The sequence below is a fragment of the Carassius carassius genome, chromosome 30 (assembly GCF_963082965.1).
Source record: "Carassius carassius chromosome 30, fCarCar2.1, whole genome shotgun sequence".
Classification (NCBI taxonomy): Eukaryota; Metazoa; Chordata; class Actinopteri; order Cypriniformes; family Cyprinidae; genus Carassius; species Carassius carassius.
Window position 1 is genome coordinate 651,006 of NC_081784.1, and position 26,519 is coordinate 677,524.

General features: G+C 36.0%; 1 protein-coding gene and 1 long non-coding RNA gene across 4 annotated transcripts in view; one reads left to right on the forward strand and one right to left on the reverse strand.

The window, feature by feature from the left end:
* LOC132110371 (gamma-aminobutyric acid receptor subunit pi-like) overlaps nt 1-26,519 on the forward strand; it is a 59,702-nt gene that overhangs the window by 18,747 nt on the left and 14,436 nt on the right. Inside the window, exons 1-2 of one of the 2 annotated variants that reach the window (XM_059516920.1) lie at nt 11,168-11,315; nt 16,076-16,156. In XM_059516920.1, coding sequence (XP_059372903.1) covers nt 16,113-16,156 — 44 coding nt within the window. In that variant the 5' untranslated portion in view covers nt 11,168-11,315; nt 16,076-16,112. Of the gene's footprint in view, nt 1-11,167; nt 11,316-16,075; nt 16,157-26,519 lie in introns of those variants that run through there. The other variant, XM_059516921.1, reaches the window with a different exon arrangement.
* Nucleotides 2,527-3,300, reverse strand: LOC132111064 (uncharacterized). Of its 2 annotated transcripts, none has more exons than XR_009424721.1 (3): nt 3,237-3,300; nt 2,779-2,856; nt 2,527-2,656 (listed from the first exon to the last, which is right to left on the reverse strand). It is a non-coding gene; the product is annotated as an uncharacterized LOC132111064 (long non-coding RNA). The 2 variants fall into 2 exon arrangements; XR_009424720.1 differs by lacking the exon at nt 3,237-3,300 and adding an exon at nt 2,996-3,215.

A 26,519-nucleotide genomic window follows, 5' to 3' on the forward strand; every position in this document is an offset into this window, starting at 1 on the left:
TCTTCATCAGGTTTGTAGAAATGTAGCATTGCATCAGTGTCTCATCAATGGATGCTCTGCAGTGAATGGGTGCCGTCAGAATGAGAGCAGATAAAAACATCACAATAATCCACAGCACTCCAGTCCATCAGTGAACATCTGGAGAAGACAAAAGATTAAACAAATCCAGCATTAAGATGAATTTAACTCAAATAATCCATAATAACACTTCCTCCAGTGAAAAAGTGTTCTGGTCTGAATCAGGAGAGAAATCTGCACAGATCAAGTACAGTTTACAAGGGGGAGAAAAAAAGAAGAAGCTGTTTGGACTCTCATTCTGACGGCACCCATTCACTGCAGAGCATCCATTGATGAGACACTGATGCAATGCTACATGTCTACAAACCTGATGAAGAAACAAACTCATCCTGATCTCAGAGGGTGAGCACATTTTAATCAATTTATATTTTGGCTTGAGTTATTATTTTAAACATGAAACATGCTCTTTAATATATGCTTTTTAAGCTTTTTATGATACATTAGTCAGATTTTGAGATTATCAGCATTGTGAGTGTCACATTTGCTACCATGATATTAACAATGATACATAAACTAAAATCCCCATCATTCATGCACTACTAAAACCCTTTTTATATTGTGTTTTTTTTTTAGTTTTGCATGATAGCAGCCATTTATGAACCCAGATTCCTTCAAGCTCTGCTAGATTTAGACATGATCAGGTCTTCAGACCGCAGCTGCGATGCTGTTGTAGTGGAAAAGGTGTGATGTTGTATTCATCATAAACTCTTGTCACAGCAGATGCAGATGGCAGATGTAGGCTAGATGCTTCATCTTCTGCCTTTCCCTCCAAAAATGTCCTCTTAGCAGCATCTGAGCAGAGATCTCAAGTGTCTTTGATGTTTAATGCATAGGGATGCCCTGTGTCTGTCCGGATTAGTGCATGGTACCGGATCAGATCATTCTATTCATTCTAGTGCAAACTGAGGCTGAAGATGCATTGAATACAGCACAGGGACCACCAGCTTTAATATTGCTTGAAACCCCCATTTATGGATCCAATTTACTAGTCTAATTCAAAATAGTCATGCATATTATTCTATTTTACAGTAGCATAAATACACTTATAGGTTTTAGAAATGCAAATAGCTCACAAAAACTGTTTTGCTTAACATCAGTTTAGGAAAGGATTATCTGCTGGAACAGCTGTGAGAAGAAACTCTAACTGAAACACTGAAAAGAAACTCGTCCACGGTTGTGCTTGTGTTTAAATTATAATTTCCAGAGCTTCTGTTAAATGTTATACACATAATGACACAATTATTGTCACTTAATTAACAGTAAAACAGCAAACACTTCATTTTCTAGACAGGCTAGGGAGAATAGACCCTAATTCATCTACGAATAACGTCAAACATCAGAAACCTCAAAGGAGTTTGATTAATGATAGCATGAGTGTGGAAGAGAGAGAGAGAGAGAGAGAGAGAGAGAGAGAGAGAGAGAGAGGGACAGAGAAACCTTACAGCTTCATGAGTTTGCGTTTACTAAAGTCAAATGATAAATATCTTTAGAGCATCCAAAGTTTTCTTCCATATTGCATGAAGGACGCATTTAAAAAAAACTAAATCTGAAGAACCTGCATCATCACTGAGCAAAATTTCCAATGCATTCTGTAAAAACTTTTATCCAAAGTGGCTTACATTGAATTCAAGGTAAGCAAGTTATCATTTCATGCATTCCCTGGGAATCGAACACATAACCTTGGTGTTGCAAGCTTCATGATCTCATTTTGAGATTTACATAAAAAATGTGGAAAAGCAAATAATTATTTAAAAATGTGCAGTGTCACATGGTATTGCAAATTGTCACATGAACAGTACAGTTTACTTCCTGTTTGCACCATGAGAAGATGAGCAAAGCTCCTAAACAAAAGGCTAGTAAAGTACACTCTTAGAAGAAAAGGTTCTATCAGGCGCTACGTATTTGGAACCCCTAAAAGGTTCTATATAGAACCCTTTTTTAAGGGTTCAATCAAAAAAGGTTTTATATGGAACCTTTTAGGGGTTCATTCATGATTATTTCTTTTGTCCTTTCCGGATTAAATATTTCATATAATTGACAAACATCAAGACCCTAAAATGTAAAAATGTAATTTTTTTTTTTAAACAAAAATAATTACTATTACTGAAAGAATGCTACTGTAATTTCAAATATTCAAGGGTTTAAATGTACCTATCAACCTTATAACACCAACCATTTAAAAAATCTCATAAATAATGAAAATAGAGTTTCACCTACATCTACACATAATCTTGCATACTTTCTTCCAAACAATTAGAAATGTGACTGACCATTTTTTACCACAGTGGAAAGGGCAACTCACAAACAATCATGACCACAGAAACTTCAAGATCAATGCAATATTCATTAATAAAATAGCTTGGATAGCATACTGAAAAACTAAAAAGCAACAATGTATCTGTTTTTGATTTAACTAAACTTGCAACTAAATCATCTCTTTTAAAAAGAGCGCATCTCATTAGATTTTTGATATGTTGGTGTAGTCAGGTTGTCTTTTACATAGTTCAGCATTTATCACAGTAATGTGCTCCTGAAAACTTAATTGATCTTCTCCAATATTTTCCAGGTTTAATATAATCTGAAAAAAAAAGAGTAGTAAATAACAAAATTCCTATTGTATATCTACAATCTCCTAGCATTACTGGTCAATAACCAAGAAATTTTAACACATTTTAGTGAAGAAGGATAAAACAGACAAACCTCCTGGGACTGGGTGGAAACCGGATTATCAGTACACAGGAGTACTGGAAAGTTTGCAGTCTTGCATCTTTTTGTTTGCTGAAATGAGCAAAAGACAGTTCATGTAAGGAAGAATATTTAGAAGTGACATAGCACAAATAACTGAAAATCAATTATCAGTAGAATTAAAGCATTCATTCACCCCCAAAAAAAATTCTGTCACCATTTACTTGTTTACCTTTGTTGTTCCAAACCCACATGACTTTTATTCATGGATGTCAAGAATAATCAAAAACTTGATTTGGCCGTATGTCTCATACTGCAGATTGTATGGCTGTTCTGTTCTGTAGGGCTGTTCTTCATTACCATTTAAGTGTGCGGTCAAAAACTAGCTTAGAGCACTATCTGCAGTTAAAAACTAAGCTTAGGATCAGAAAACACAAAATTTAACAGTTTGCAACAAGCACAACAAAACTTACCGATGTAAGGCAACTTGTGACACTGTCACGGTTCAGGCTCTGTTGTGTTTTAGTGTAAATCCGCTGTAGAAATATTGACAACTTAATTACTAATGTGTTAAAAGCTTTAATTACTTTAAAAAAAAATATTTCTCTGACTTACCACAACAATATTTCCATCAGACCATCAATTTAAATCAGCAGACGGGGATCAATCTCTTCTCGACCGTTGGAACTCAAAAACGTGCACTGCACTCGCGAGACAGCGCTGCGTGAATATGCTCGCGCAAATGCAAACAAATTGTTTACTTTGTAAAATTAATGAAAATAATGAGTTTATTAATTCTTTTTGTTTATGTTTGGTGTTCAAAACTAAAAACATCCAACTTTCAAAATGCCGCAAGCGCACCACAGGTCATGAGACAAGAACCAACCAATCAGCTTCATCCTTTCCCGTAACAACATTGAAGCTCAGCCAATATGAAGGAACAGCTGATCATAGCTGTATATGGATAGGCATTTTTAACTAATTTAGTAGCTAGTTCAAATTACGTTTTCCACGCGTGTTTAGGTGTGATAATTGAACTCGTATTTTTTGTTTTAATGATGTGCCTTTTAACAGTATCAAGTATATTCAAAAACTAAACAAATCGGGCCTAAAAAGTGCAAGCATCTAGGCTAATGTAAAGATACATGATGAAGTCATACTAGTGCGCGTGTGCATTTTGAGTGCGTTCTTTCACTGCATTATTCGGTGTATTCAAATGCATTTATGAATGCAATGATCACAAAATTCAAGATATGGGGGATAGAAATTGTATATATTTATATCATTTTATGTATGTATGTATTTTTCTCCAAAAATCAGCATGATTAAAATGTGATATTAAGTTACTACAAACAATAATTTAATTACAAATACAAAATGTTGCAGAATAATGTAATATATGAATGAATAATAGCCTAAAGAACCTTTGTGCCAAAAGGGTTCTTTCTTGTCATTATAGAAACTCTTTGGAGTTGAGTAAAGAACCCTATGGTTCTATATAGAACCCCAATGAACCCCTTTTTTCTAAGAGTGTGTTGTCATAACGTTCACCTTGGAGATTGAAAATGTTTCTTTTTTGAGACCCCAGGAGCCCAAATTCAGACTCAGAACAATAAAACCCACAGAAGAGGTGGGAGTTCAAAAGAGGAATCTTTATATTACCAAACTGCAGGGAGAGGAAGAGTAGATATAAGTCATGATCTGCAAGATTAACCACAATCTGATGTGATCCAACCACCTCAGAGAAAACCAGTGTTGAGCTGCTGCAAGAGCTTTTGAAGCACAGCAGCTGTGGTCAAAGAGTCGTGTGTTCTGATTGGTGGATGATGATGATGAGTGGATAAAGACTAGAGCAATCAAATAATGAGAGAGTGATCTGCTCACCTGGTTTCGGAATGGAAATATTGATATTTTATTTGTTAACAACATACTTTTCGTACCTTAATTTCAGTAAATGTTATGAAATTAGAGAACTAAGCCAATAGTAGCTCTGGCGGTGTCATTTGATTTGGAAGGGAACTTCGGATTGTGAATCATTTGAGTCAGTTCGGGAGTTCAGAGCGTGATTCATTTGAGTCAGTTTGGGAGTTCAAAGCAGGTTTGCAAATAATTTGAGTCAGTACGGGAGTTCGTAGCGGGTTCGCGAATCATTTGAGTCAGTTCGGGAGTTCGGAGCGGGTTCGCGAATCATTTGAGTCAGTTCGGGAGTTCGGAGCGGGTTCGCGAATCATTTTAATAATTTCGGGAGCTCGGAGCGGATTCGCGAATCATTTGAGTCTTTTCGGGGTTTGCGAATCATTTGAGTCAGTTTGGGGATTGCGAATCATTTGAGTCAGTTTTGGAGTTCGGAGCGTTAATCATTTTAATCAAGACAGGAGTTCGTAGCGGGATCGCGAATCATTTGAGTCAGTTTGGGAGTTCGGAGCGTGAATCATTTTAATCAGTTTGGGAGTTCGGAGCGTGAATCATTTTAATCAGTTTGGGAGTTCGGAGCGGGTTCGCAAATCATTTGAGTCTTTTCGGGAGTTCGGAGCATGAATCATTTTAATCAGTTTGGGAGTCCGGAGCGGGTTCGCGAATCATTTGAGTCTTTTCGGGAGTTCGTAGCGGGTTCGCAAATCATTTGAGTAAGTTTGGGAGTTCGAAGCGGGATCACGAATCATTTGAGTCTGTTCGGGGTTCGCGAATCATTTGAGTCATTTTGGGGATCGCGAATCATTTGGGTCAGTTTGGAAGTTCGGAGCGGCTTTGCAGATCATTTGAATCAGTTCGAGAGTTCAAAGCGGGTTCGCGAATCATTTGAGTCAGTTCGGGAGTTCGTAGCGGGTTCGTGAATCATTTGAGTCAGTTTGGGAGTTCGGAGCGGGTTCGCGAATCATTTGAGTCAGTTTGGGAGTTCGGAGCGTGAATCATTTTAATCAGTTCGGAGCGGGTTCGCGAATCATTTGAGTCAGTTCGGGAGTTTGGATCGGGATCGCGAATCATTTGAATCAGTTTGGGAGTTCGGAGCGTGAATCATTTGAATCAGTTTGGGAGTTCGAAGCGGGTTCGCAAATCATTTGAGTCTTTTCGGGAGTTCGGAGCGTGAATCATTTTAATCAGTTTGGGAGTTCGGAGCGGGTTCGCGAATCATTTGAGTCTTTTCGGGAGTTCGTAGCGGGTTCGCGAATCATTTGAGTCTTTTCGGGAGTTCGTAGCGGGTTCGCGAATCATTTGAGTAAGTTTGGGAGTTCGAAGCGGGATCACGAATCATTTGAGTCTGTTCGGGGTTCGCGAATCATTTGAGTCATTTTGGGGATCGCGAATCATTTGAGTCAGTTTGGAAGTTCGGAGCGGCTTTGCAGATCATTTGAATCAGTTCGAGAGTTCAAAGCGGGTTCGTGAATCATTTGAGTCAGTTTGGGAGTTCGGAGCGTGAATCATTTTAATCAGTTCGGAGCGGGTTCGCGAATCATTTGAGTCAGTTCGGGAGTTTGGATCGGGATCGCGAATCATTTGAATCAGTTTGGAGTTTGGAGCAGGTTTTATTTATCTCTTTATTTGACATGGACATACAATTACATTGGACAAACCATATGCATTGGTTTTAGTGTTATAGCATACATGCTAATTTTCAACACATGTCCACAAGAGGCTTTTAGAAAGAAAATACAATAACAAGACTAATAACAAAAGTGATAACAAAAAAATAAAAAATAAATAAAAGCAAAAGCATCAGAATCAGATCTTAGTTGTAGGTTATACATGCGAGCACTGTTGTTTAGTTTATAGCCATTGTTTCAGACCTCTGTTTAAAAGCATTGCCATCAATCTCTCGTTTTAAATTAGTGGGTAAAGCATTCCAGAGTTTTGGCCCCTTTACAGAGAAAGCAGACTGACCAAAAGAGGTCTTGCACTTTGGGACTAGGCAGTCACCTCTGACAGCGGCTCGTGTGTTCGCCCTGTGAGAGCTTTGACGCCTATAGACTAATTTAGAAAAAACAGTGGTGAAACTTGATTATTTAAGCATTTTTATAGACCAATTTAATATAATTAAAATCAATAAAACTGTCAAAGCCTAAAAGCTGATGCTTTCTTAAAACATCACATTGAGTCTGTTCGGGGTTTGCGAATCATTTGAGTCATTTTGGGTATCGCGAATCATTTGAGTCAGTTTGGAAGTTCGGAGCGGCTTTGCAGATCATTTGAATCCGTTCGAGAGTTCAAAGCGGGTTTGCGAATCATTTGAGTCAGTTCGGGAGTTCGTAGCGGGTTCGCGAATCATTTGAGTCAGTTCGGGAGTTCGTAGCGGGTTCGCGAATCATTTGAGTCAGTTCGGGAGTTCGGAGCGGGTTCGCGAATCATTTTAATCATTTCGGGAGCTCGGAGCGGATTCGCGAATCATTTGAGTCTTTTCGGGGTTTGCGAATCATTTGAGTCAGTTTGGGGATTGCGAATCATTTTAGTCAGTTTGGGAGTTCGGAGCGTTAATCATTTTAATCAAGACAGGAGTTCGTAGCGGGATCGCGAATCATTTGAGTCAGATCGGGAGTTCGGAGCGGATTCGCGAATCATTTGAGTCAGTTTGGGAGTTCGGAGCGTGAATCATTTTAATCAGTTCGGAGCGGGTTCGCGAATCATTTGAGTCAGTTCGGGAGTTTGGATCGGGATCACGAATCATTTGAGTCTGTTCGGGGTTTGCGAATCATTTGAGTCATTTTGGGGATCGCGAATCATTTGAGTCAGTTTGGAAGTTCGGAGCGGCTTTGCAGATCATTTGAATCAGTTCGAGAGTTCAAAGCGGGTTCGCGAATCATTTGAGTCAGTTCGGGAGTTCGTAGCGGGTTCGTGAATCATTTGAGTCAGTTTGGGAGTTCGGAGCGGGTTCGCGAATCATTTGAGTCAGTTTGGGAGTTCGGAGCGTGAATCATTTTAATCAGTTCGGAGCGGGTTCGCGAATCATTTGAGTCAGTTCGGGAGTTTGGATCGGGATCGCGAATCATTTGAATCAGTTTGGAGTTTGGAGCAGGTTTTATTTATCTCTTTATTTGACATGGACATACAATTACATTGGACAAACCATATGCATTGGTTTTAGTGTTATAGCATACATGCTAATTTTCAACACATGTCCACAAGAGGCTTTTAGGTAGAAAATACAATAACAAGACTAATAACAAAAGTGATAACAAAAAAAATAAAAAATAAAAATAAATAAAAGCAAAAGCATCAGAATCAGAGAGTATCTTAGTTGTAGGTTATACATGCGAGCACTGTTGTTTAGTTGTTTCAGACCTCTGTTTAAAAGCATTGCCATCAATCTCTCGTTTTAAATTAGTGGGTAAAGCATTCCAGAGTTTTGGCCCCTTTACAGAGAAAGCAGACTGACCAAAAGAGGTCTTGCACTTTGGGACTAGGCAGTCACCTCTGACAGCGGCTCGTGTGTTCGCCCTGTGAGGGCTTTGACGCCTATAGACTAATTTAGAAAAAACAGTGGTGAAACTTGATTATTTAAGCATTTATAGACCAATTTAATATAATTAAAATCAATAAAACTGTCAAAGCCTAAAAGCTGATGCTTTCTTAAAACATCACAATGATGCCATCTCATAGGTTTCCGGTCCATAATTTGTATTGTCTGTTTGTAAATTGAGAAAACAGATTTTAGTTTGGATGGGGATGCTTGTGCCCATGATGTAACGCAATATAATAGATGTGAGAATATCATCGCGTGCATGTATAGTTTTGCAGTGTGACGAGACAAATCCCTTCTTATAAAGTGAAAACAGTTTATATTATGTTTGATCTTTTTGCAGATGTACAGTATGATTGTCAAATTTTAAATTGTTATCCAGAAAAATCCCAAGGTACTTGACTTCATTTACTACTTCTATTACTTCATTTTTTATCTGAACCACAAATATATCGCTTATAGGCCTATTTCGTATGGAGAAACACATGGAGACAATGGGATAAATGGGATAACTCGAGCCATTTAGAGATATTATTTAATGCTTTTGTCAGGTGTTCACCTGCCAGACTGGTCATTTATGTACATTGTAAACAACAATGGGGCAAGTACGGACCCTTGCGGTACTCCCATGATGTTGGCTTGCAGAGATGACTTCACCCCATTAACCCCATTCATTATTTTGCTGTCTTCCGCCCAAATAAGACCTAAACCACTGCAAAGATTCAGAGGACATTTTAAATTGATTTAATTTTTGTAATAGAATACTGTGATTAACAGTGTCAAAGGCCTTTTTTAGGTCCAAGAACACTGCCCCGACAACATTTCCTTCATCCAGTGATTCCTTAATTTTGTCGAGTAAATAACAGTTTGCTGTTTCGGTGGAATGTTTGTCTCTAAATCCAAACTGCAGTGGATAAAGCAGCTGGTTGGACTCTAAATATTCCACTAATTGCTCGGCAACAATCTTTTCCAGATCTTTTGATACTACAGGAAGGATAGCAATAGGCCTATAATTGCTTGCTATATCCTTTTCACCCGATTTATAGATCTGTGTAATTATTGCTGTTTTCCAGCTCTCTGGGAACATTTTTTGTATTGATAAATATACTAAATTAGTAATTGGCTCTAACAGACAGCTTTCATATCTCTTAATTAGTGCAGCGTGTATGTTGTGTATGTCCTTAGACATGGAGTTACTCATGTTTGAAATCACCTTTTTAACTTTATCACAAGATACCTCTTTAATATAGAAGAAGCCTGTGTGAGCATTGTCCAGCTCTTCAAGAGATGACTCTGTAAAATTACTTGCTAATTCTTGGACGGAATTAATAAAAAAGTATTAAAAACATTTGCAATAGCCTCATTACTATGAATCAAGTCATGACAAACTTTAAGACCATTTATTTTTAAGTGTTTTTGTCTACTTGAACTGGTTAATCTATTTATGTGTTGCCACAATTTAGAAATATTTCCACTGGCTTCTTCGATTAGTTTAGAGAAATAATTAGTTTTGGCCTTTCACAACTCTGATACTACCTTGTTCCTCAATCCCGTATAAATAAGGTGGTCAGTATTAATTTTTGTTATTAAAGACTTTTTAAGAGCAATATCTCGCCTTTTAATAATCTGAAGAATTAATTAATAATAATCTGCATGTGCATTTTGAGTGCGTTCTTTCACTGCATTATTCGGTGTATTCAAATGCATTTATGAATGCATGTGAATGATCACAAAATTCAAGATATGGGGGTTAGAAAATGTATATCATTTTATGTAGTTAATCAATATCACACGAAGAGTGCCATTTCAGTTTTTCTCCAAAAATCAGCATGATTAAAATGTGATATTAAGTTACCACAAACAATAATTTAATTACAAATACAAAATGTTGCAGAATAATGTAATATATGAATGAATAATAGCCTAAAGAACCTTTGTGCCAAAAGGGTTCTTTCTTGTCATTATAGAACCTTTTTAGCATAAAAGGTTCTTTGGAGTTGAGTAAAGAACCCTATGGTTCTATACAGAACCCCAATGAACCCTATGTTCTAAGAGTGTATCTTAACACAAAGATATGATAAAGATTTTTGGTACCTTATATTTAATATTTCTAGTATTAATATATGAATTCACAATTATTCAATTGTGTTGGGTGTTGTCATAGAACGAGTAAACATGTTGATGGCAATAGTGGGATAATGAAGTAACCCATTTAAACATATACTGTAAAGCCAATTGCAGTTGTTAGTGAAGGTTGCACTAAAATGTTGCAATGATAAAATACTGCACTAAATTAAAACTTAAAAAATAAGTAGCTAGCCACACACTGAATCCAATGCAGAATAGAAAAGTCTAAAAAACAATAAATAAATAAAAAGGATTTATTTTTACTTACTTGGAGTGCAACACAATTTTCTTGTCACTAAATTAAAAGTTTAAATGTTACAAATGTGTGTATATATATATATATATATATATATATATATATATATATACATACATTTGTAACATTTGAACTTTTAATTGTTACAATGATGTAACAATTTTGAAATACGTTGTATATATATATTTTTTGTCTTTTATCTCAGTATTCCTGTGTTATACATTGTTGTATAAGGGATTTTATGTATAAAAATAACTATAGAATGTGATCAAACAGAGATATATACAACTTTGATGATAATATATATATATATATATATATATATATATATATATATATATATATATATACATTTTTATTTTATTTTATTTTTTTTCTCAAAAGGTCACTATTGACACGTCAATTGGATATTTTCATGTTTGGGTAAAAAGTGGGATTAAACGGGTTAATTTATCACAGACAGAGCACTAGTAGACACCGTTGATAGTAAGCACCGCTGTCAATCACGAACACCGAATGAACGGAGCTCTCGTGAAGCGTCAGAAGCGAGCACGAGCGCAGAGCTCCAACCGCGCGCCCGTCAACCGGAGGCAAATAGGCTACTGCTCGGAACTACTTTTCTTTGGATGTTGAGTGAAGATCCTTGTCTCCGTGGACTCGGTCGGTCAGCTTTTCCCGATATTCCTGAGAAATGCCCGTGTTTACACGGTGCCACAGGTAAGAGAACGCGCTTCGGCTGAACTCGACGGTGGAGTGTTACGCAGTTACTTTAACCTGAAACACGAGCACGTTTTAAATAAGAAGTTGCAAATGAAATGTTCCCAAGTTGACTGAAATGTAAAAAAGATTCGAATGAAGCTTTGTGGACGATTGTTCTGGTTAAATCCTGTTTTGATGTATTGTAGGCATAAGAGCAGTTTCATCCATGGAAAGCGCAGTTCTTAGTGAGTTATCTATTGCAGACTTTAAAATGTGTCCATATGTTGTTGCATATTGTTATATAATTTAAATATGCACGTGCGTCACATGCCTTATGTTCTCTAGATATTAAGCAGCAGAATGAAACTCGCGCGTTAGAGAGGTTTGGCTGACACATGATCATGCTTTCTTGTCACATAAATCACTTTAATTGCACAGTATATATGCAGTTGTGTATTTTATTAGATTTGGAAATATATATATATATATATATATCAGATCACATAGTTTGTATAAGTATGTGTTATGGCCAGGGATAAGATGTGATATAGTGTTATAGTCGTGCATGTGCTTGAAGGACTGGGGATGAACAGGATTAACTTAAATAAAATGTTAAAGAATGGAATTGTGGGAACATTGCCACAATATATCATCAATAGATGTTTTTAACTCTAAACGCTGCTTGATCTGTGCAGATTTCTCTCCTGATTGAGACCAGAACACTTTTTCACTGGAGGAAGAGTTATTATGGATTATAAACTCTATGTGTTTGAGTTAAAAACATCTTAATGCTGGACTGTAACCCTTAGATATTAACAGTGAATGCAGTGATGCTTGGCTCGACGATCTAATTGCATAATTTCAGAGTGTCTCAGGGCAAACCAGCAAACTAGTTAAGACATAACTAAAGCCTGAGTAACAGCCGGGTCATATTCTGTCCTACTGAAGGTCAAGATTAAGATAATGAAGCCTCCAAGAGTCTTCCTAAAGCCCCAGCTCCAACAGTCTCAGACTTGATTGGCCGTCAATCACAGTATCTCTGGACGGTGCGGTGGGAGGGTTGTCATATCGCTCTACACCACCGTCTCTATATATCTCCACAGGTAGAAGATAAATGTAGCTCTTTCTCCAGTTTTAGCTGTGTGGGTCTTTTTTGGCTTCTCTGCCTTGACCCTTGGGTTCTTTGCAAACTTGAGTGACAAATCGTGCAGAAAGTGTGACAGCTGATCCATTATTTCTCCCTGGTGTATCAGCCCACACTTGAATGAGAGATCCTTTGGGATTTTGCACTGTCATAAGAGGATATGTTTATGGAGTATGGAGGTAGTCTGATTTACCATAATTCTGTAAAGATGACAATTGAGGAATAATACCGATTGGCTCCAATTTTTGGTGATTGTTTTGTTGTAAATCCTAAGAGGACATTCATGTCTGAATGTACTGTAAGAGTTTCAATTTCTCTCACTGTTATTTCATAAAGCCAGATCAGGATGAGTTTGTTTCTGCATCAGGTTTGTAGAAATGTAGCACTGCATCAGTGTCTCATCAATGGATGCTCTGCAGTGAATGGGTGCCGTCAGAATGAGAGTCTGATAAAAACATCAGAATAATCCACAGCACTCCAGTCCATCAGTGAACACCTGGAGAAGACAAAAGATGAAACACATCCACCATTAAGACGATTTTAACTCAAATACCATAATTTAAATAAATACGAGACTGAAATGTACTTAAACCAACAAAAACTTTACCAAAACCTTTTTGTTTTTGTTAAAAAAAGTGGAGGAAAAACTTTTTCCGACTGCTGTACAAGTCTGTATTATGTGAGCGATCATGTTTGAGGTTGCCAGATATCAAAATCCCCCAAATCAGAGCTTTTCTGTACTCAGGCTTTTTGCTTTCTGCAATCTGGCAACCATTCACACACACTTTCTCTGTGATCTGAAATCACTGACATACAGTTCTGTACGAGTCAGCTGGGCTTCAGCGGTCTCTGTTTGAGGCGTTCTGCTTGAATGAAAGTGTCTTTCAGCAGTCTGTGTTTTGTCATGGATCTCGACGGTATTGTTTGCGATTGTAAAGTTACTTGCACAACCTCTGTGCATCAAGTCTTTTTTTGCCTTTGTTTTAAAAGAGAAACATTAATGCAATTTTGAATTATTGGAATTACTATTAGGAGTTTGTTATAATATTTGAGAGTAGGTTTTTGTTATACCAGTTTTCGTAACATATATATGTACGTGTATCTGAAGTCTTTGGTGTTTATTTTACCTCTAATTGATGTCTTGTTATAAATCTGTACACTATTGGTGAAATGTTTTTAATTTGATTTTTAGTTGTTTTCATTTTTTATTATTATTATTATTATTATTTTACATTTTTACTTCTGTTTCCAGTTGAATTATATAATTAAGGAAATCATCTTAATATTATATATAATATATATATTATATATATAATAATAATTTCAGGGAAATCCGCTATTTACAAGTTTTTATTTATTATTTTATTTACAGTTCTGTTAGTTTTTTGGTTGAATTATATTTAAAATTTAAGGAAATATGCTTTATTTTATTTTATTTTATTTTATTTGCTTGCACAATTTACTTAAAATAATCAAAAGCAACACAACTGACTGTCACTAGCTAATTTTATTGTTAAATCTACTTAAATATGTAAAAAAAGAAGTTTGCTTGATCCACTCGTTTTGGGACGACCTGAAACATTTTTGTTGCATTATCTGAAATTGCATTAGTTCCCAGCATGCTTTGCAGAGGGCTGTATCAGGAGAGTAAATGCTGTTATATGTGGTCTCACTAAATGTCTAAAAATTACCATCCCTGTTTAATTTTAATGATCAGAGGGGGTGAGAAAAGGTGATAAAAATGACCTTTTAGCCACAATATATCTTGACTACATGCGCGTAATTTGCACGGGGGTTACGGGGGTCATGACCCCCCCAAAAATCAGATCCAGCTAATATAACCCCCCCAATATCATCACATCATTCAGATTAAAATAGATATGAAATATTCAGAATGAATACTTTTGTTCATTTTCTTTATTAATTTCATTTGCCAGCAAGAAAGATAGTATCATATTTTAAATAATCTGTAATGTACCCCCCGCCCACCGCACCGATTTGGTATTACCAAAGTCTCTGGTATTACCCAACCCGCTTTCTGTACCAAGTTTGTTCACTATTTTGCGCAGTCGATGGGATGAATGGTTGGAGAAAGCTGACGGAAAGATGAAAAGGACACTGAAAGGCAGCCAGACAACGATTTTTTATTGTTTGTCGACACCAGCCAAAAAAAAAGAAAAAAGAAAAAAAAAAGAAAAACGAAAAATCCTGACCAAACGGAGGTACCCTTAAGTTAGCTGTTAAGTTAGCTCAGCGTTTCTCAAAGTGTGGGGAATAGAAACATGACAAACAGGTTTTGTGCCCATCTTTTTAATTCCTTTATTTATTGACCATACACTCAAAACAAAGACACATTTAAATGTAAGCCTTGACGTTACTTAACCTCTTCACACGTAAGTTTAAAAGTATTTCAAGGCTACCGTTATTGATCGTAGTATCGCTTTATGGTTCCCATGGAGACGCGCCATTCATTGCTTGTCACACCGTAGCCACAATAGTGCTGAATGACTGATGATCTGCTTTTATTTCCTTTTTTATTCAAAATTTCACAAATGTGTTAGCTATAGCAGGATATATCTGATATTCCGATTGTCAAATATGTGCAAGTGGATGTGTTTTGTTGTTCAAACACCTTTATAACGATCGCATTACTTGAGCTGTATGCGCAACGTATTTTAGGTATCTATCTTATTAAAATACCTAAAAAAATACGTACATTATTAGGAATTTACCACCTCTGGTTCAATTTGAGATTATTTTTATTTTTGTTTGTTTGTTTGTTTTTTTGTTGTTCTTTTTGCATGGATTTTGCAAAGTGTCAAAATGAATCAAAGCACAACTAGGTTAATGTTAGTCCACACTTGTATTGATGTTATCAGAGGCTAAATGCAAACACAATTATTATTATTTTTTTATCTAATTTTGAGTCTTATTTCATGCAAAGTGATAATAGAATTGCACTTTCATTTTCTTTATTTGAAATTTTTTAATGCTGTTATTTGATGTTAAGTTTTTAAAATGTGATGTTAATAAAATACATTTTAACAGTTAAACTTAAAGCCTAGTTTATTAACATTGTGTTGGGGTGATTGGGGACAGGTGGGGCTCGGAACCCTTTCCTACCTCTGAAGTGGGGAATGGCAGAAAAGTTTGAGAAACACTGAGTTAGCTGATGATTTGTTTTGTTGACTGGAGTTTGCTGGCTAGATGTTGGTTTGCCAGTGTCCTATGAGGTAAAGCCAGAGGGTGCTAGGGACTGTGTAGAACCAATGTCACTGAATTGTAACTGCTGTTTGCTCCAATACAGTCACCCGTTTTGGGGGGGATTGCATAATTAAATTATGCAAATTAGCATGTTACCTTTTACACAAGAAAATAATACAATAAATTAATAAATAAATAAATATGCCGCGAGTTTAACCCCCCCAATGGAAGACCCAAAGTTACGCCCTTGCTTGACTAACATTATAGGTGGGCCTTATAATATGTAAAAATAGTGATACATGAATGAAATGTATGACATGAGCTCTTTATGCATCCAGCAGCTATGACTGACACCAGTAAGGACACTTTTACAGTCGTTCTGACAGCATGCTTTGAGCCGTTTCAGTGACCTGCTTCTGTTCTTCTCCAGATTGACTCCAGTGCACTGAATCTCTCATCTTCTCACCATGACCTTCTTCAGCTCTTTATTTGCCCTCCTCTTCATCAGCAGGTAAGAGGATTGTGTCATGAATCAAACTCATGTAACCATGTTTGATGTTTCTAAATCAGACTGTGGTGTGTGTGCTGCTGGAATACTAAAGGTTGTAATTATTCAGCACTTCAATAAAGGAACTGTCATATGCTCACACATTTCTTTTGTGTTTTACAAAGAGAAAGAAAGGCATATCTTGATAGCTGAGTTTGGGTGAACTATTCCTCAAGTGCATTGTTTCTGGAAATCAATAAAAGCAATATTTAGGGAAAAATGTTTGGATATTAGGTTTCAACAAATATATACGGGTTATAGTGTAATATAAGGCTGCACGATTTGGGGAGAAAAATCGAATTGTGCTTTCTCTGATAAATATTGCATTTGTGGAAAAAAGTGGATTGCTTAATTTATTTATTTTTTAATGTTTTTTTGTATGTATATAGTATCAATATGGCTATGACATAATAATAATAGTCTTAAATATGAAAATACTAATTTTAATATAAAAAACTATTTTAATATGTCAGTGTAAAATAAAAATCAGGATTTGTGGGTGATTTAAAATTGTAAAAAATTGTTTGATTGTATATTAATATAGATAATATTAAATTGATAAAATAAATAATATTAAATAAAAATAATAAATAAATAAAAACAGGAAAAAAACAACCTTACAACTGCAAAATTACAATACTAGTATTTACAGCTGTCTTAATTTTTTATTAATTTATTTTATTTGTATTTTTTTTAATGTTACACCATCAAGCTTTTATTTTGATGGAAAACCACAGGAAGCCCTAAAGCAACTTTAGTTAATAAGCGAGCATCCATCCATCCATCCACCCATCCACCCATCCATCCATCCATCCATCCATCCATCCATCCATCCATCCATCCATCCATCCATCCATCCATCCACCCACCCATCCATCCATCCATCCATCCATCCATCCACCCACCCATCCATCCATCCATCCATCCACCCACCCACCCACCCATCCATCCATCCATCCATCCACCCACCCACCCATCCATCCATCCATCCACCCATCCAATCAACCCACCCACCCACCCATCCATCCATCCATGCACCCATCCATCCATTCACCCACCCACCCATCCACCCATCCACCCATCCATCCATCCACCCATCCATCCATCCATCCATCCATCCATCCATCCACCCATCCATCCATACACCCACCCATCCACCCACCCACCCATCCATCCATCCACCCGCCCATCCACCCACCCATCCATCCACCCATCCACCCATCCATCCATCCACCCACCCATCCACCCATCCATCCATCCATCCACCCATCCATCCACCCACCCACCCACCCACCCATCCATCCATCCACCCACCCATCCATCCATCCACCCACCCACCCATCCATCCACCCATCCATCCATCCACCCATCCATCCATCCATCCATCCATCCACCCATCCATCCATCCATCCATCCATCAATCCATCCATCCATCCATCCACCCATCCATCCATCCATCCATCCATCCATCCATCCATCCATCCATAATGATAATTGCACTAAACCGCTTTTTGTTTTTATTTTGATTAATGTCTCAATATATAGTGTGGATTTAGTTCTCGAAAAACGTACGTTAGGCAGAAACAAAGGCTTGTAATTTATTCCAGATGGATGTTGGTGTCAGTGAACTCCTTAAATGTGTTTTGTGAAAATGATGGGAGTATTTTCTCAGTCTGCTTCCCCGACGCTGGTGTTAACAGAGACTGTGATAAACATCTACCCACGCACACAAACATACATGTGCATGAGCTCGCTGGGCGCGTGTAATCGTCTCCGTCGAGGAACGTCTCGGAGCCTGATTCAGTAACCGTGAGACTGATGTATTCTGACGCTCAGCTAGTTCCCGAGGCTCTTTCATTCCTCGTGAGCTCCAGACTCTAGCCGTTCCTCTGGTTATCATCAATAATAGAGAAATATACTTTATTTCATTTTAGGAGTTTTTTCTTTAATATTTGGTGATTTTAATTAATGATACTAAAAAATATTCACATCTAAATTATGGAACGTTTATTTCTATAAATGATTTACATAATGGCATTTCTTTCCTCAATCAACACAAGCTTGACTATTTATTTATTGACATATATTTAAATATATTTTAAGTAAATTAATATACATACATATAGTAAGTAATTATTAATTTTTATTAATTAAAATCTTAATATTTTTCTGTTAATAAATTATTACTTTTTGTTTGAAATGTCTCCTTTTAACCCCTTCATTAAGGAAAAATACAATTTTTTGATCTTTTTTATTGTGTCCCTCAAGGTTTTTATATTGTGTTCCTGCAACACTGAAACTGTCATTGAACTAAACTGAATCAACATGGAACTAAATTAAGCTGGCCAATGACAATATTTCCGTTATTAGAGATCCTTTGCAACTGAAAATGCTTTTCATAATTGATGAACTTGCAAGATTAATATCTAAATTTTATTGTTTATTAAAGCTGCTTTGAAACAAGCATTTATTTATATAATTAAATGTGACCTGACTTAGAAGATTGTGGTTTCTATGATCTGATTATGCTTATGATGCTTTAAGGGAAATACACCAGTTCAATCCATTCAATCCATTGATTTGTTAGTTTTGTGTTTACTGATTTATTAAAGGAATCGACGCAGTCATTTGTTCGTGAATCAGACTACACATACACAGGCCGTGCATGCAAAAATAATGCAGAATACTATAATTCTTATTTATCTTATTACATTGACTTCAGAGCGTCAGGTATCAATTTGAATGAATTCTCATTTGCTTTGTTTTGGTCCCGCGTGTTGGAGGAAACATTATTATGGACACATGCACACAGACAAAAACAGCAACTGATCTGCATGTGTCATTTCATCTGGTGATTATCAGAAATGCATGAGATTAAAGAAACGGCTGTCTTTTATCTTCAGCATGTCTGGCGTCATTTGCCAGTTGATTTGGGTGCTAAACAGAGAAAGACTCTCAAAGAAAAACATTAGATTCTTACTTATCCTGTGCGTCATTTACAACAGAAAGAACACTTTTAGTTTGCTGTTAATTCACTGACGTGTGCATTTGGATGGTCTTCAGTGGTCATGTGTGCAATGAGCTGTTTTTGCTGTCTACATTGTTTTTAAGTTAAATGCACATTTTTTACTATAGTTAAAATGTAAATTCAGTCCATTTCATAATAAAGTAATATGGTTTGAGAGGCTGTGTTATATTGTGAATATAGTGATGGCTGTAACAAAACTGAACAACGTGTTTCAGATAGAATTTTATTTTTTTATTTTTAAATTATTTTTATTATTATTATTTTATATATCTTCAGGTTTTTATTTAAGATTATGTTTTGGTAATTTTTTTTAAATATTTTTAATAGATTCAGATTAAAAAAAAAAGTTTTATTTTTTTAGGGACACACCGATATTGAAATTAGGCCGATACCGATAACCAATGATTTTTATATTTGGAAACCGATAACCTATATATTGGCCAATAAAACTAAATTTTTGGATTAAATGCATCTTGAAACTGATGCATTTACAGTATTTCACAGGCAACATTAAAAATAAACATTTATTGCACAATGCAATATATTGTGCATTCCTAGGCTGAGGGAGGCCGGGATATGGCTAATGAGCTGAATGTGTTTTTCAATAGGTTCAGCTCACCCCTAGCCTCCCATGCAGCCTGTCAAATTGGCCACACATCACCCCTTGCTCTTCAGCTGCATCCTTCTCCCCCCTCCCTCCTATGTACTTTCCCCTCTCACACCTCCTCAAAGATCAAAATTGGTGATTCACATGGTGCCACCTCCACCCACCCTTCAACATCATCATCTATCTTCATTGCTGAGAACACCATGCCATCCTCTATCCCTCCCACCCCCCTGTATGTCTCTAGCTGTCAGGTTAAGAGGCAGCTGGTGAAACTGCATCAGAACAAAGCCCCGGGACCGGATGGTATTAGCCCCAGAGTCCTGAAGGTATGTGCTAACCAGCTATGTGGGATTTTACAACACCTTTTTAACCTCAGTCTGAGTCTGGCGAAAGTTCCACTAATGTGGAAAACAACTTGCCTTGTTCCAGTGGCTAAAAAGTCTGCTCCGTCTGCTCTCAATGACTATAGACCGGTTGCTTTAACCTCACACATTATGAAAGTTCTAGAGAGACTGGTTCAGGCCCATCTGAGACCACAAGTTACTGCCTTCATTGATCCACTGCAGTTTGCCTACTGCCCTGGGGTGGGTGTGGAGGATTCTATCATCTACTTGCTTCAGCGAGCTCACTCTCACCTGGATAGAGCTGGCAGCATGGTGAGGATCATGTTCTTTGACTTTTCCAGTGCGTTTAACACGATCCAACCGTCATTGCTGCGTGAGAAGCTTCAAGTGATGCAGATGGACACCTCCACAATTTCCTGGATTATAGACTACCTGACATGCAGACCTCAGTTTGTGCGACTAAGGGGTGGTGTGTCTGAACGAGTGGTCAGCAGTACAGGAACACCACAGGGGACTGTTCTCTCGCCATTTCTCTTCACGTTGTACACATCAGATTTCCAACACAACTCAGAGTCCTGTCATCTTCAAAAATACTCAGATGACTCTGCAGTTGTTGGGTATATTAACGGTGGAGATGAGACTGGGTACAGAGATTTGGTTGATCGCTTTGTGTCGTGGTGTGGGATAAACCACCTTCTCTTAAACGTGACTAAGACAAAAGAGATGATGGTGGACTTTAGAAGGACCAGGAAAACAACATTAAAACCCATTTACCTGCATGGAGAGGAGGTGGAGGTGGTTGATCATTTTAAATATTTGGGTGTGTACCTCGATAACAGACTGGATTGGAAACGCAACTCTGAGGCCATCTTCAAGAAGGGCCAGAGCAGACTCTATTTCTTGAGGAAGCTCAAGTCTTTTAATGTATGCAACAAGATGTTGTATATGTTTTATCAGTCTGTCGTCGAAAGTGCAATATTCTTTGCAGTCATCTGCTGGGGCAGCTGCATCAGAGGCAGTGACAGTAAGAGACTAAATAAACTAATAAAGAAGGCTGGCTCTGTGCTGGGGTTTGCTCTGGAACCTATGGAGTTGGTTGTGGAGGAAAAGATGTTGAAGAAACTATTTAACATCATGGACAACACATCACATCCGCTGCACAACTTGGTGGTTGGGCAGAAGAGTGTTTTCAGCTGGAGACTACGGCAACTCTGCTGTAGCAAGGACCGGTACAGAAAGTCATTCCTACCCACTGCAATAACAATATATAACAGATCTTCTCTGGGTAGATAAGAGATTATGGACATTAATGACAGAATAGAGAATAACACATGAATATATGGTATATGATATTTAAACTGCACATCTTGTGTAACTATTTTATTTTATTTATTTATTATTATTCTTAAGGATTGTTATACAGTATAGGTCAATGTATGTTATATGTAATATGTCTGGTATGTATTGTAATTTGCTGCTGTGACATCACAATTTCCCCTTGGGGATTATTAAAGTCTTTCTATTCTATTCTATTCTATTCTATTCTATTCTATTCTATTCTATTCTATTCTACTCTATTCTATTCTATTCTATTCTATTCTATTCTATATATATATATATATATTTTTTTTTTTATTCAAATTTTAGTTTAGTTAAAATGAAAATGAGACATTTTGCCTTGGAAACTAGCTGACATTTTTTCTTATCTTAAAAAAAAAATCTGTTATTTTTAATTTTATGTATGTTTATATTATTAAATATGTTTATTTTTTTAAATGGCTTTAGTTGTAGTTCAAACTTCTCCATCTAATGCTTTAAGTCTGATGTGTGTGAGGTCTAGTGAAGCCACACACACAGTTTGAGAGGCGTTCAGTGTTGTGTGTGTGTGTGTGTGTGTGTGTGTGTGAGGTTATGGAGGTTGTCCTTGACAGGTCTTTGTCATGTTTTATGTCTCTCTCTCTCACTCTTCTGTGACAGAATTATAATTTTTCCTTCTTTTTCATCTCCCACTTTCCATTTGCTGGGAAAGAACAAAGCAAGAGAAGATCCAAGAGTAGCAGACAGTCACACAGCTCGGCTCTGGTCACAAATCAGTCTTGTTTAAAACACCCAGACGGATGCAGCCACAAGGAAAGCTAGAAAACATTAGAACTGTGTGAACAGAGGAACATTTTATATGCTGTAGGCCTTATGTATGGTGTGGGTGTGCAGAGGGAGGTTTGTCACGGTACGTACCAGAGATCCTCAAATCTGGTCCACGAGATCTACTTTCCTGCAGAGTTTAGGTCTAACCCTAATCAAACACACCTGAGCAAGCTAATCTTATGCTGTGTTCGAAATGCCATACTATCATGTTACTCTTTTATACATACATACATGTTACAATAAACTACAAACTAACCAAAATTAATTTTTTTTTTTATAATCTCTGTACACGAGAGACTTGGTATTATTTCCAAACAAATGAAAATATATCGGCCTAAATGAGTCGCTAAATATTGGCATATTGGATATCGGCAAAATCCATTATCATGCATCCCTGATAGAAAATCTTTTGTAACATTATAAATGTATTTACTGTCAACTTTTGATCAGTAAATACAATGAGTATTTTTTTTTTTTCAAGGTTTACTTTTTTTTTTTTTATAAATTCAGTGTAAATGTAAAGTTTGAACACAAACTACCTTGCAATAATGATCCCACAACATCACCGAGCATTTAACCAGCTGTACTACTAGATTAGTCTGTCATGCATGGCTTTTGTTTCTCTTCTGTAAGTCGTTTTAAATAAATGCATGAGTGGAACATGGATTCCAAGGCTTGGATTCCACTGCTTCGGGAAATCAGCGAAATCATGAACATTGTCAAAGCACACATGTTAAATGAGCAAGTTTCCCCACAGACCGAGAGCGTCTCAAATACTGCCGGCGGCCTCAGCGAGGGATTTCAGACACACGCTGGCAAAGATAAGGTGGATTAATGTGAAATGAAGTCTTAAAAGCTACTCGTGTGCTGTGTGACACACAAAGACATGAACATACACTCGCTCACATTCGAGAGCATCCCAATTCACTGGAAGTCATGGATTAACCTCTTATTAATGATGAAGCTCTTTATAAGAGTGGTGTTGGTTTCAGCAGACACAAGTCCTAAATTAAACTCATTTCTATAGTCATTTCCAGCAGTTTAAACAAACATATTAAAGTGAAACGCATACAGGTTCGCATGAAGGCGCTCTCTGAGATGATTTATTGTTTGTTTCTTACAGGGATTCATGATGCAATAGGTTCTCATCACATTTTGACCTAAAAACCTCTGAATTCTTACATTAAGCTTTTCAGAAAATCATTTTCTGAAGGGACCCATTTCCAAGTGTAATATACTGTATATATATATATATATATATATATATACATGCAAAACCTAAAACTCATCAATACATCAATCATCAAATTTTTTTTTTGCATATGATGTTTTAATAAAGTTGCATGTATATATATAAAAAAATAACAAATAAAAAATATATATTTATTTAAATGATTAAAAAACTGAAAAATGGCTCAAACTGATGCAGTTTACACAGAAGTTGTGAGTGTGCACTAGTTACAGTGATGCTTGACTTGGAAATCGTTGCTAACTTAATTGGCAGTTTCTGGGAGGTTTGCACTAAATTGATCCGAACGGTTCTAAGCTCCCGTTTTTTATAAATGATCCTCAAATATGTAGCCCCCCTCTCCCCCAGAAGCAGTTGCCATAGCAACCATGCTGAGGGATTCTCTAATGCACAGCACAAATACAGCCAAACATCCAGTAGATAGTTCTCATGCACTCACTCAAGTTACTGTTATTATTATTTTAATGTTATTTAAAGCAGATCACAGCAGCAGCCAGACACTTTTTCAGGGTTGTTTGCTGTTCGGTTCTTGTTCTGCTGATTAATGAGTCTTGCTGATTTTCCAGAGCGATAACCATAATCTGACAAAAAAAACATTTATATGTACAGAATACACATATAGGTCATGCATATTTTTTTCTGTGCCACCACAAATGTTTCTCCACATCATTTGAGCAAAACGTCCCAGAAATGTTCCCTCAACTTAAAAATACCATGTTTAAACTCACGAATGTAGTTCGATCATAGCCGTTTCCCCTATGCATCTCAATCTGTCCTCATCATGTTTGCCAATCTCTTGGCTGATATATACACTGCATGGAGGATGTTATTGCTGAATTAATAAGCAGAAAATATTCCTGCTGAATGGACACCATCTTCCACTTGCCCCTGTAAAACCCAGCTGTCATGTGTCCAAACTCAGCGCTCTCAGCGTGTTCGCAAATGCATTCAGGAGGTTATTATTTCCTATATAGTGAATCACAAGGGGATTTATTGAGTCAGACTCCTGCTGGGGTCGCTTAATAGACTTCTAGCTGAATGCTCACTTACAGAGCATCTTGATGGCATTGTTTTTTTTTTTTGTTATTATTTGTTGTTTTGTTTTTTTATTCAATATTTGTAGTAAATGTCATTTAGAGGCTGCATATATTCCACATTAGATTTTGCTGAAGAAAACTGCTTTGGATGGTTGCACGCTAAATGGAGTACTGTTTGAATTTGTTCAGAGCAATATAGTATTTTTAATTTGAGTTATTCAAGATTGTGTTTTTGATGCTTGTCTAATTAATGTCTAATCAATTTTAACTTTCATTTATTGCAGTTTTAACAATAATAGTGCTATATGTAATGATTTTAGTCATTCATTCAAAAATTCTGTTTCTAGATTTAGTTTTTCTTAAAAATTCCACGTTTTCCCATTACAATTTTTCTAGATTCAGTTTTTGGTGTTTTAATTAAATTAAATGCATAATCAGTTGAATTCATACATTTTTAGCAAGTAAATAAGTTATTACTATTTTAACTATAATAGTGCTTTATGAAATATTATTTATTTTTATTTTTCAGAAATTGTATTTCTAGATTCTGTTTTTCCCAAATTCCATGTTTAAAATTCCAAATTCCAAATCTTTTTCTAAACGTTTTGTATTTTTTTTATGGTTTAATCAAAGTAATTATCAATAATAATCAGTAATAATTGATAATCAAAAGATGTGTCTAATTAATTGAATTAATATAACTATGAAAATGCAATAATTTATTGTGTGTGTGTATTTATGACACTGCTGAGCTTTAGATGGTTGCATGTTTAATTGAATACTTTCTGCATTTCTTCAGAGCAAATCAAAAGCAATAGTGATACAGTGATGCATTCTTTAGCAAACTGCACAGAAGTGAGGTGAGACTTTGAGGAATTGTTAAGTAGGTCAATCCACACAATATTGCCTCTCATTAAATATTCAGATGATTCATGGTGTGTCATTAATCACCTACCGAATGCAATCTTTAGATCATTACCAGCAGATTTGAGGCTGGGAAAAACAGGCAGGAATTCACACTCATTCACACAATGTTTTATTCTTCTGGTGATTTTGTCTAATAGACTCAGTATAAATGGAGATATATTAGAGATGAATCTCTTTGAATGCCTCTCTAGCTTTAGTTGGCATAATTTTGTTTGGTGGCACTACATTTGTGATCAAATAAGGAATGCATATAGAGCCCAATGACATAGATTTATTGAAAATTAGGCATATTTATTATATTATAAATATATTTATATATATTATATATATATTTATTTATTATAAAAATAAATAAAAATAAATATATATATATATATATAAAATCATGCTCATTATTAATAATGAGAGAAAATGAATGATAGATAATTGCTAAAACTATTATTATTATTATTGGTAGAATTACAGCATATATGTTATTTTAATATAGTATTCATTATAATTTATTACTTGTTTTACATATAAAGAAAGTAACAGTGAAAAAAACATATTTTAAATAATGGATAATGAGCATGAGCATTTATTTTATTGTGTGGATCTAAAAAAAAAAAAAACCTGTCAAAATCTGACAAACCATTAGTATTTTCTGCATTTTTTTTCTTTTCCTCATGCATTAAGTCTAATAACAATACAATTACACTGCATTTATGCAATTTATCACAGCATTTATGCCCATTAAAAAAAAAAAATATATATATATATATATATATCCTATTTTTAAATTAATTGAATAAATAAATAAATAAATATTTTGATGCCAAATAGGCTTAATTTATTATTCATTCTTTTTTTTAGATGAATATAAATGTAATTTGTTTATTTGCTTTATTCATATTACTTTGATTTTGGGGATATATATATAATACAGCAATCTTAATATAAAATCATAAATTTAGTCCAAATTGTGTAAATACTCTTTTTTTTTACTTTACA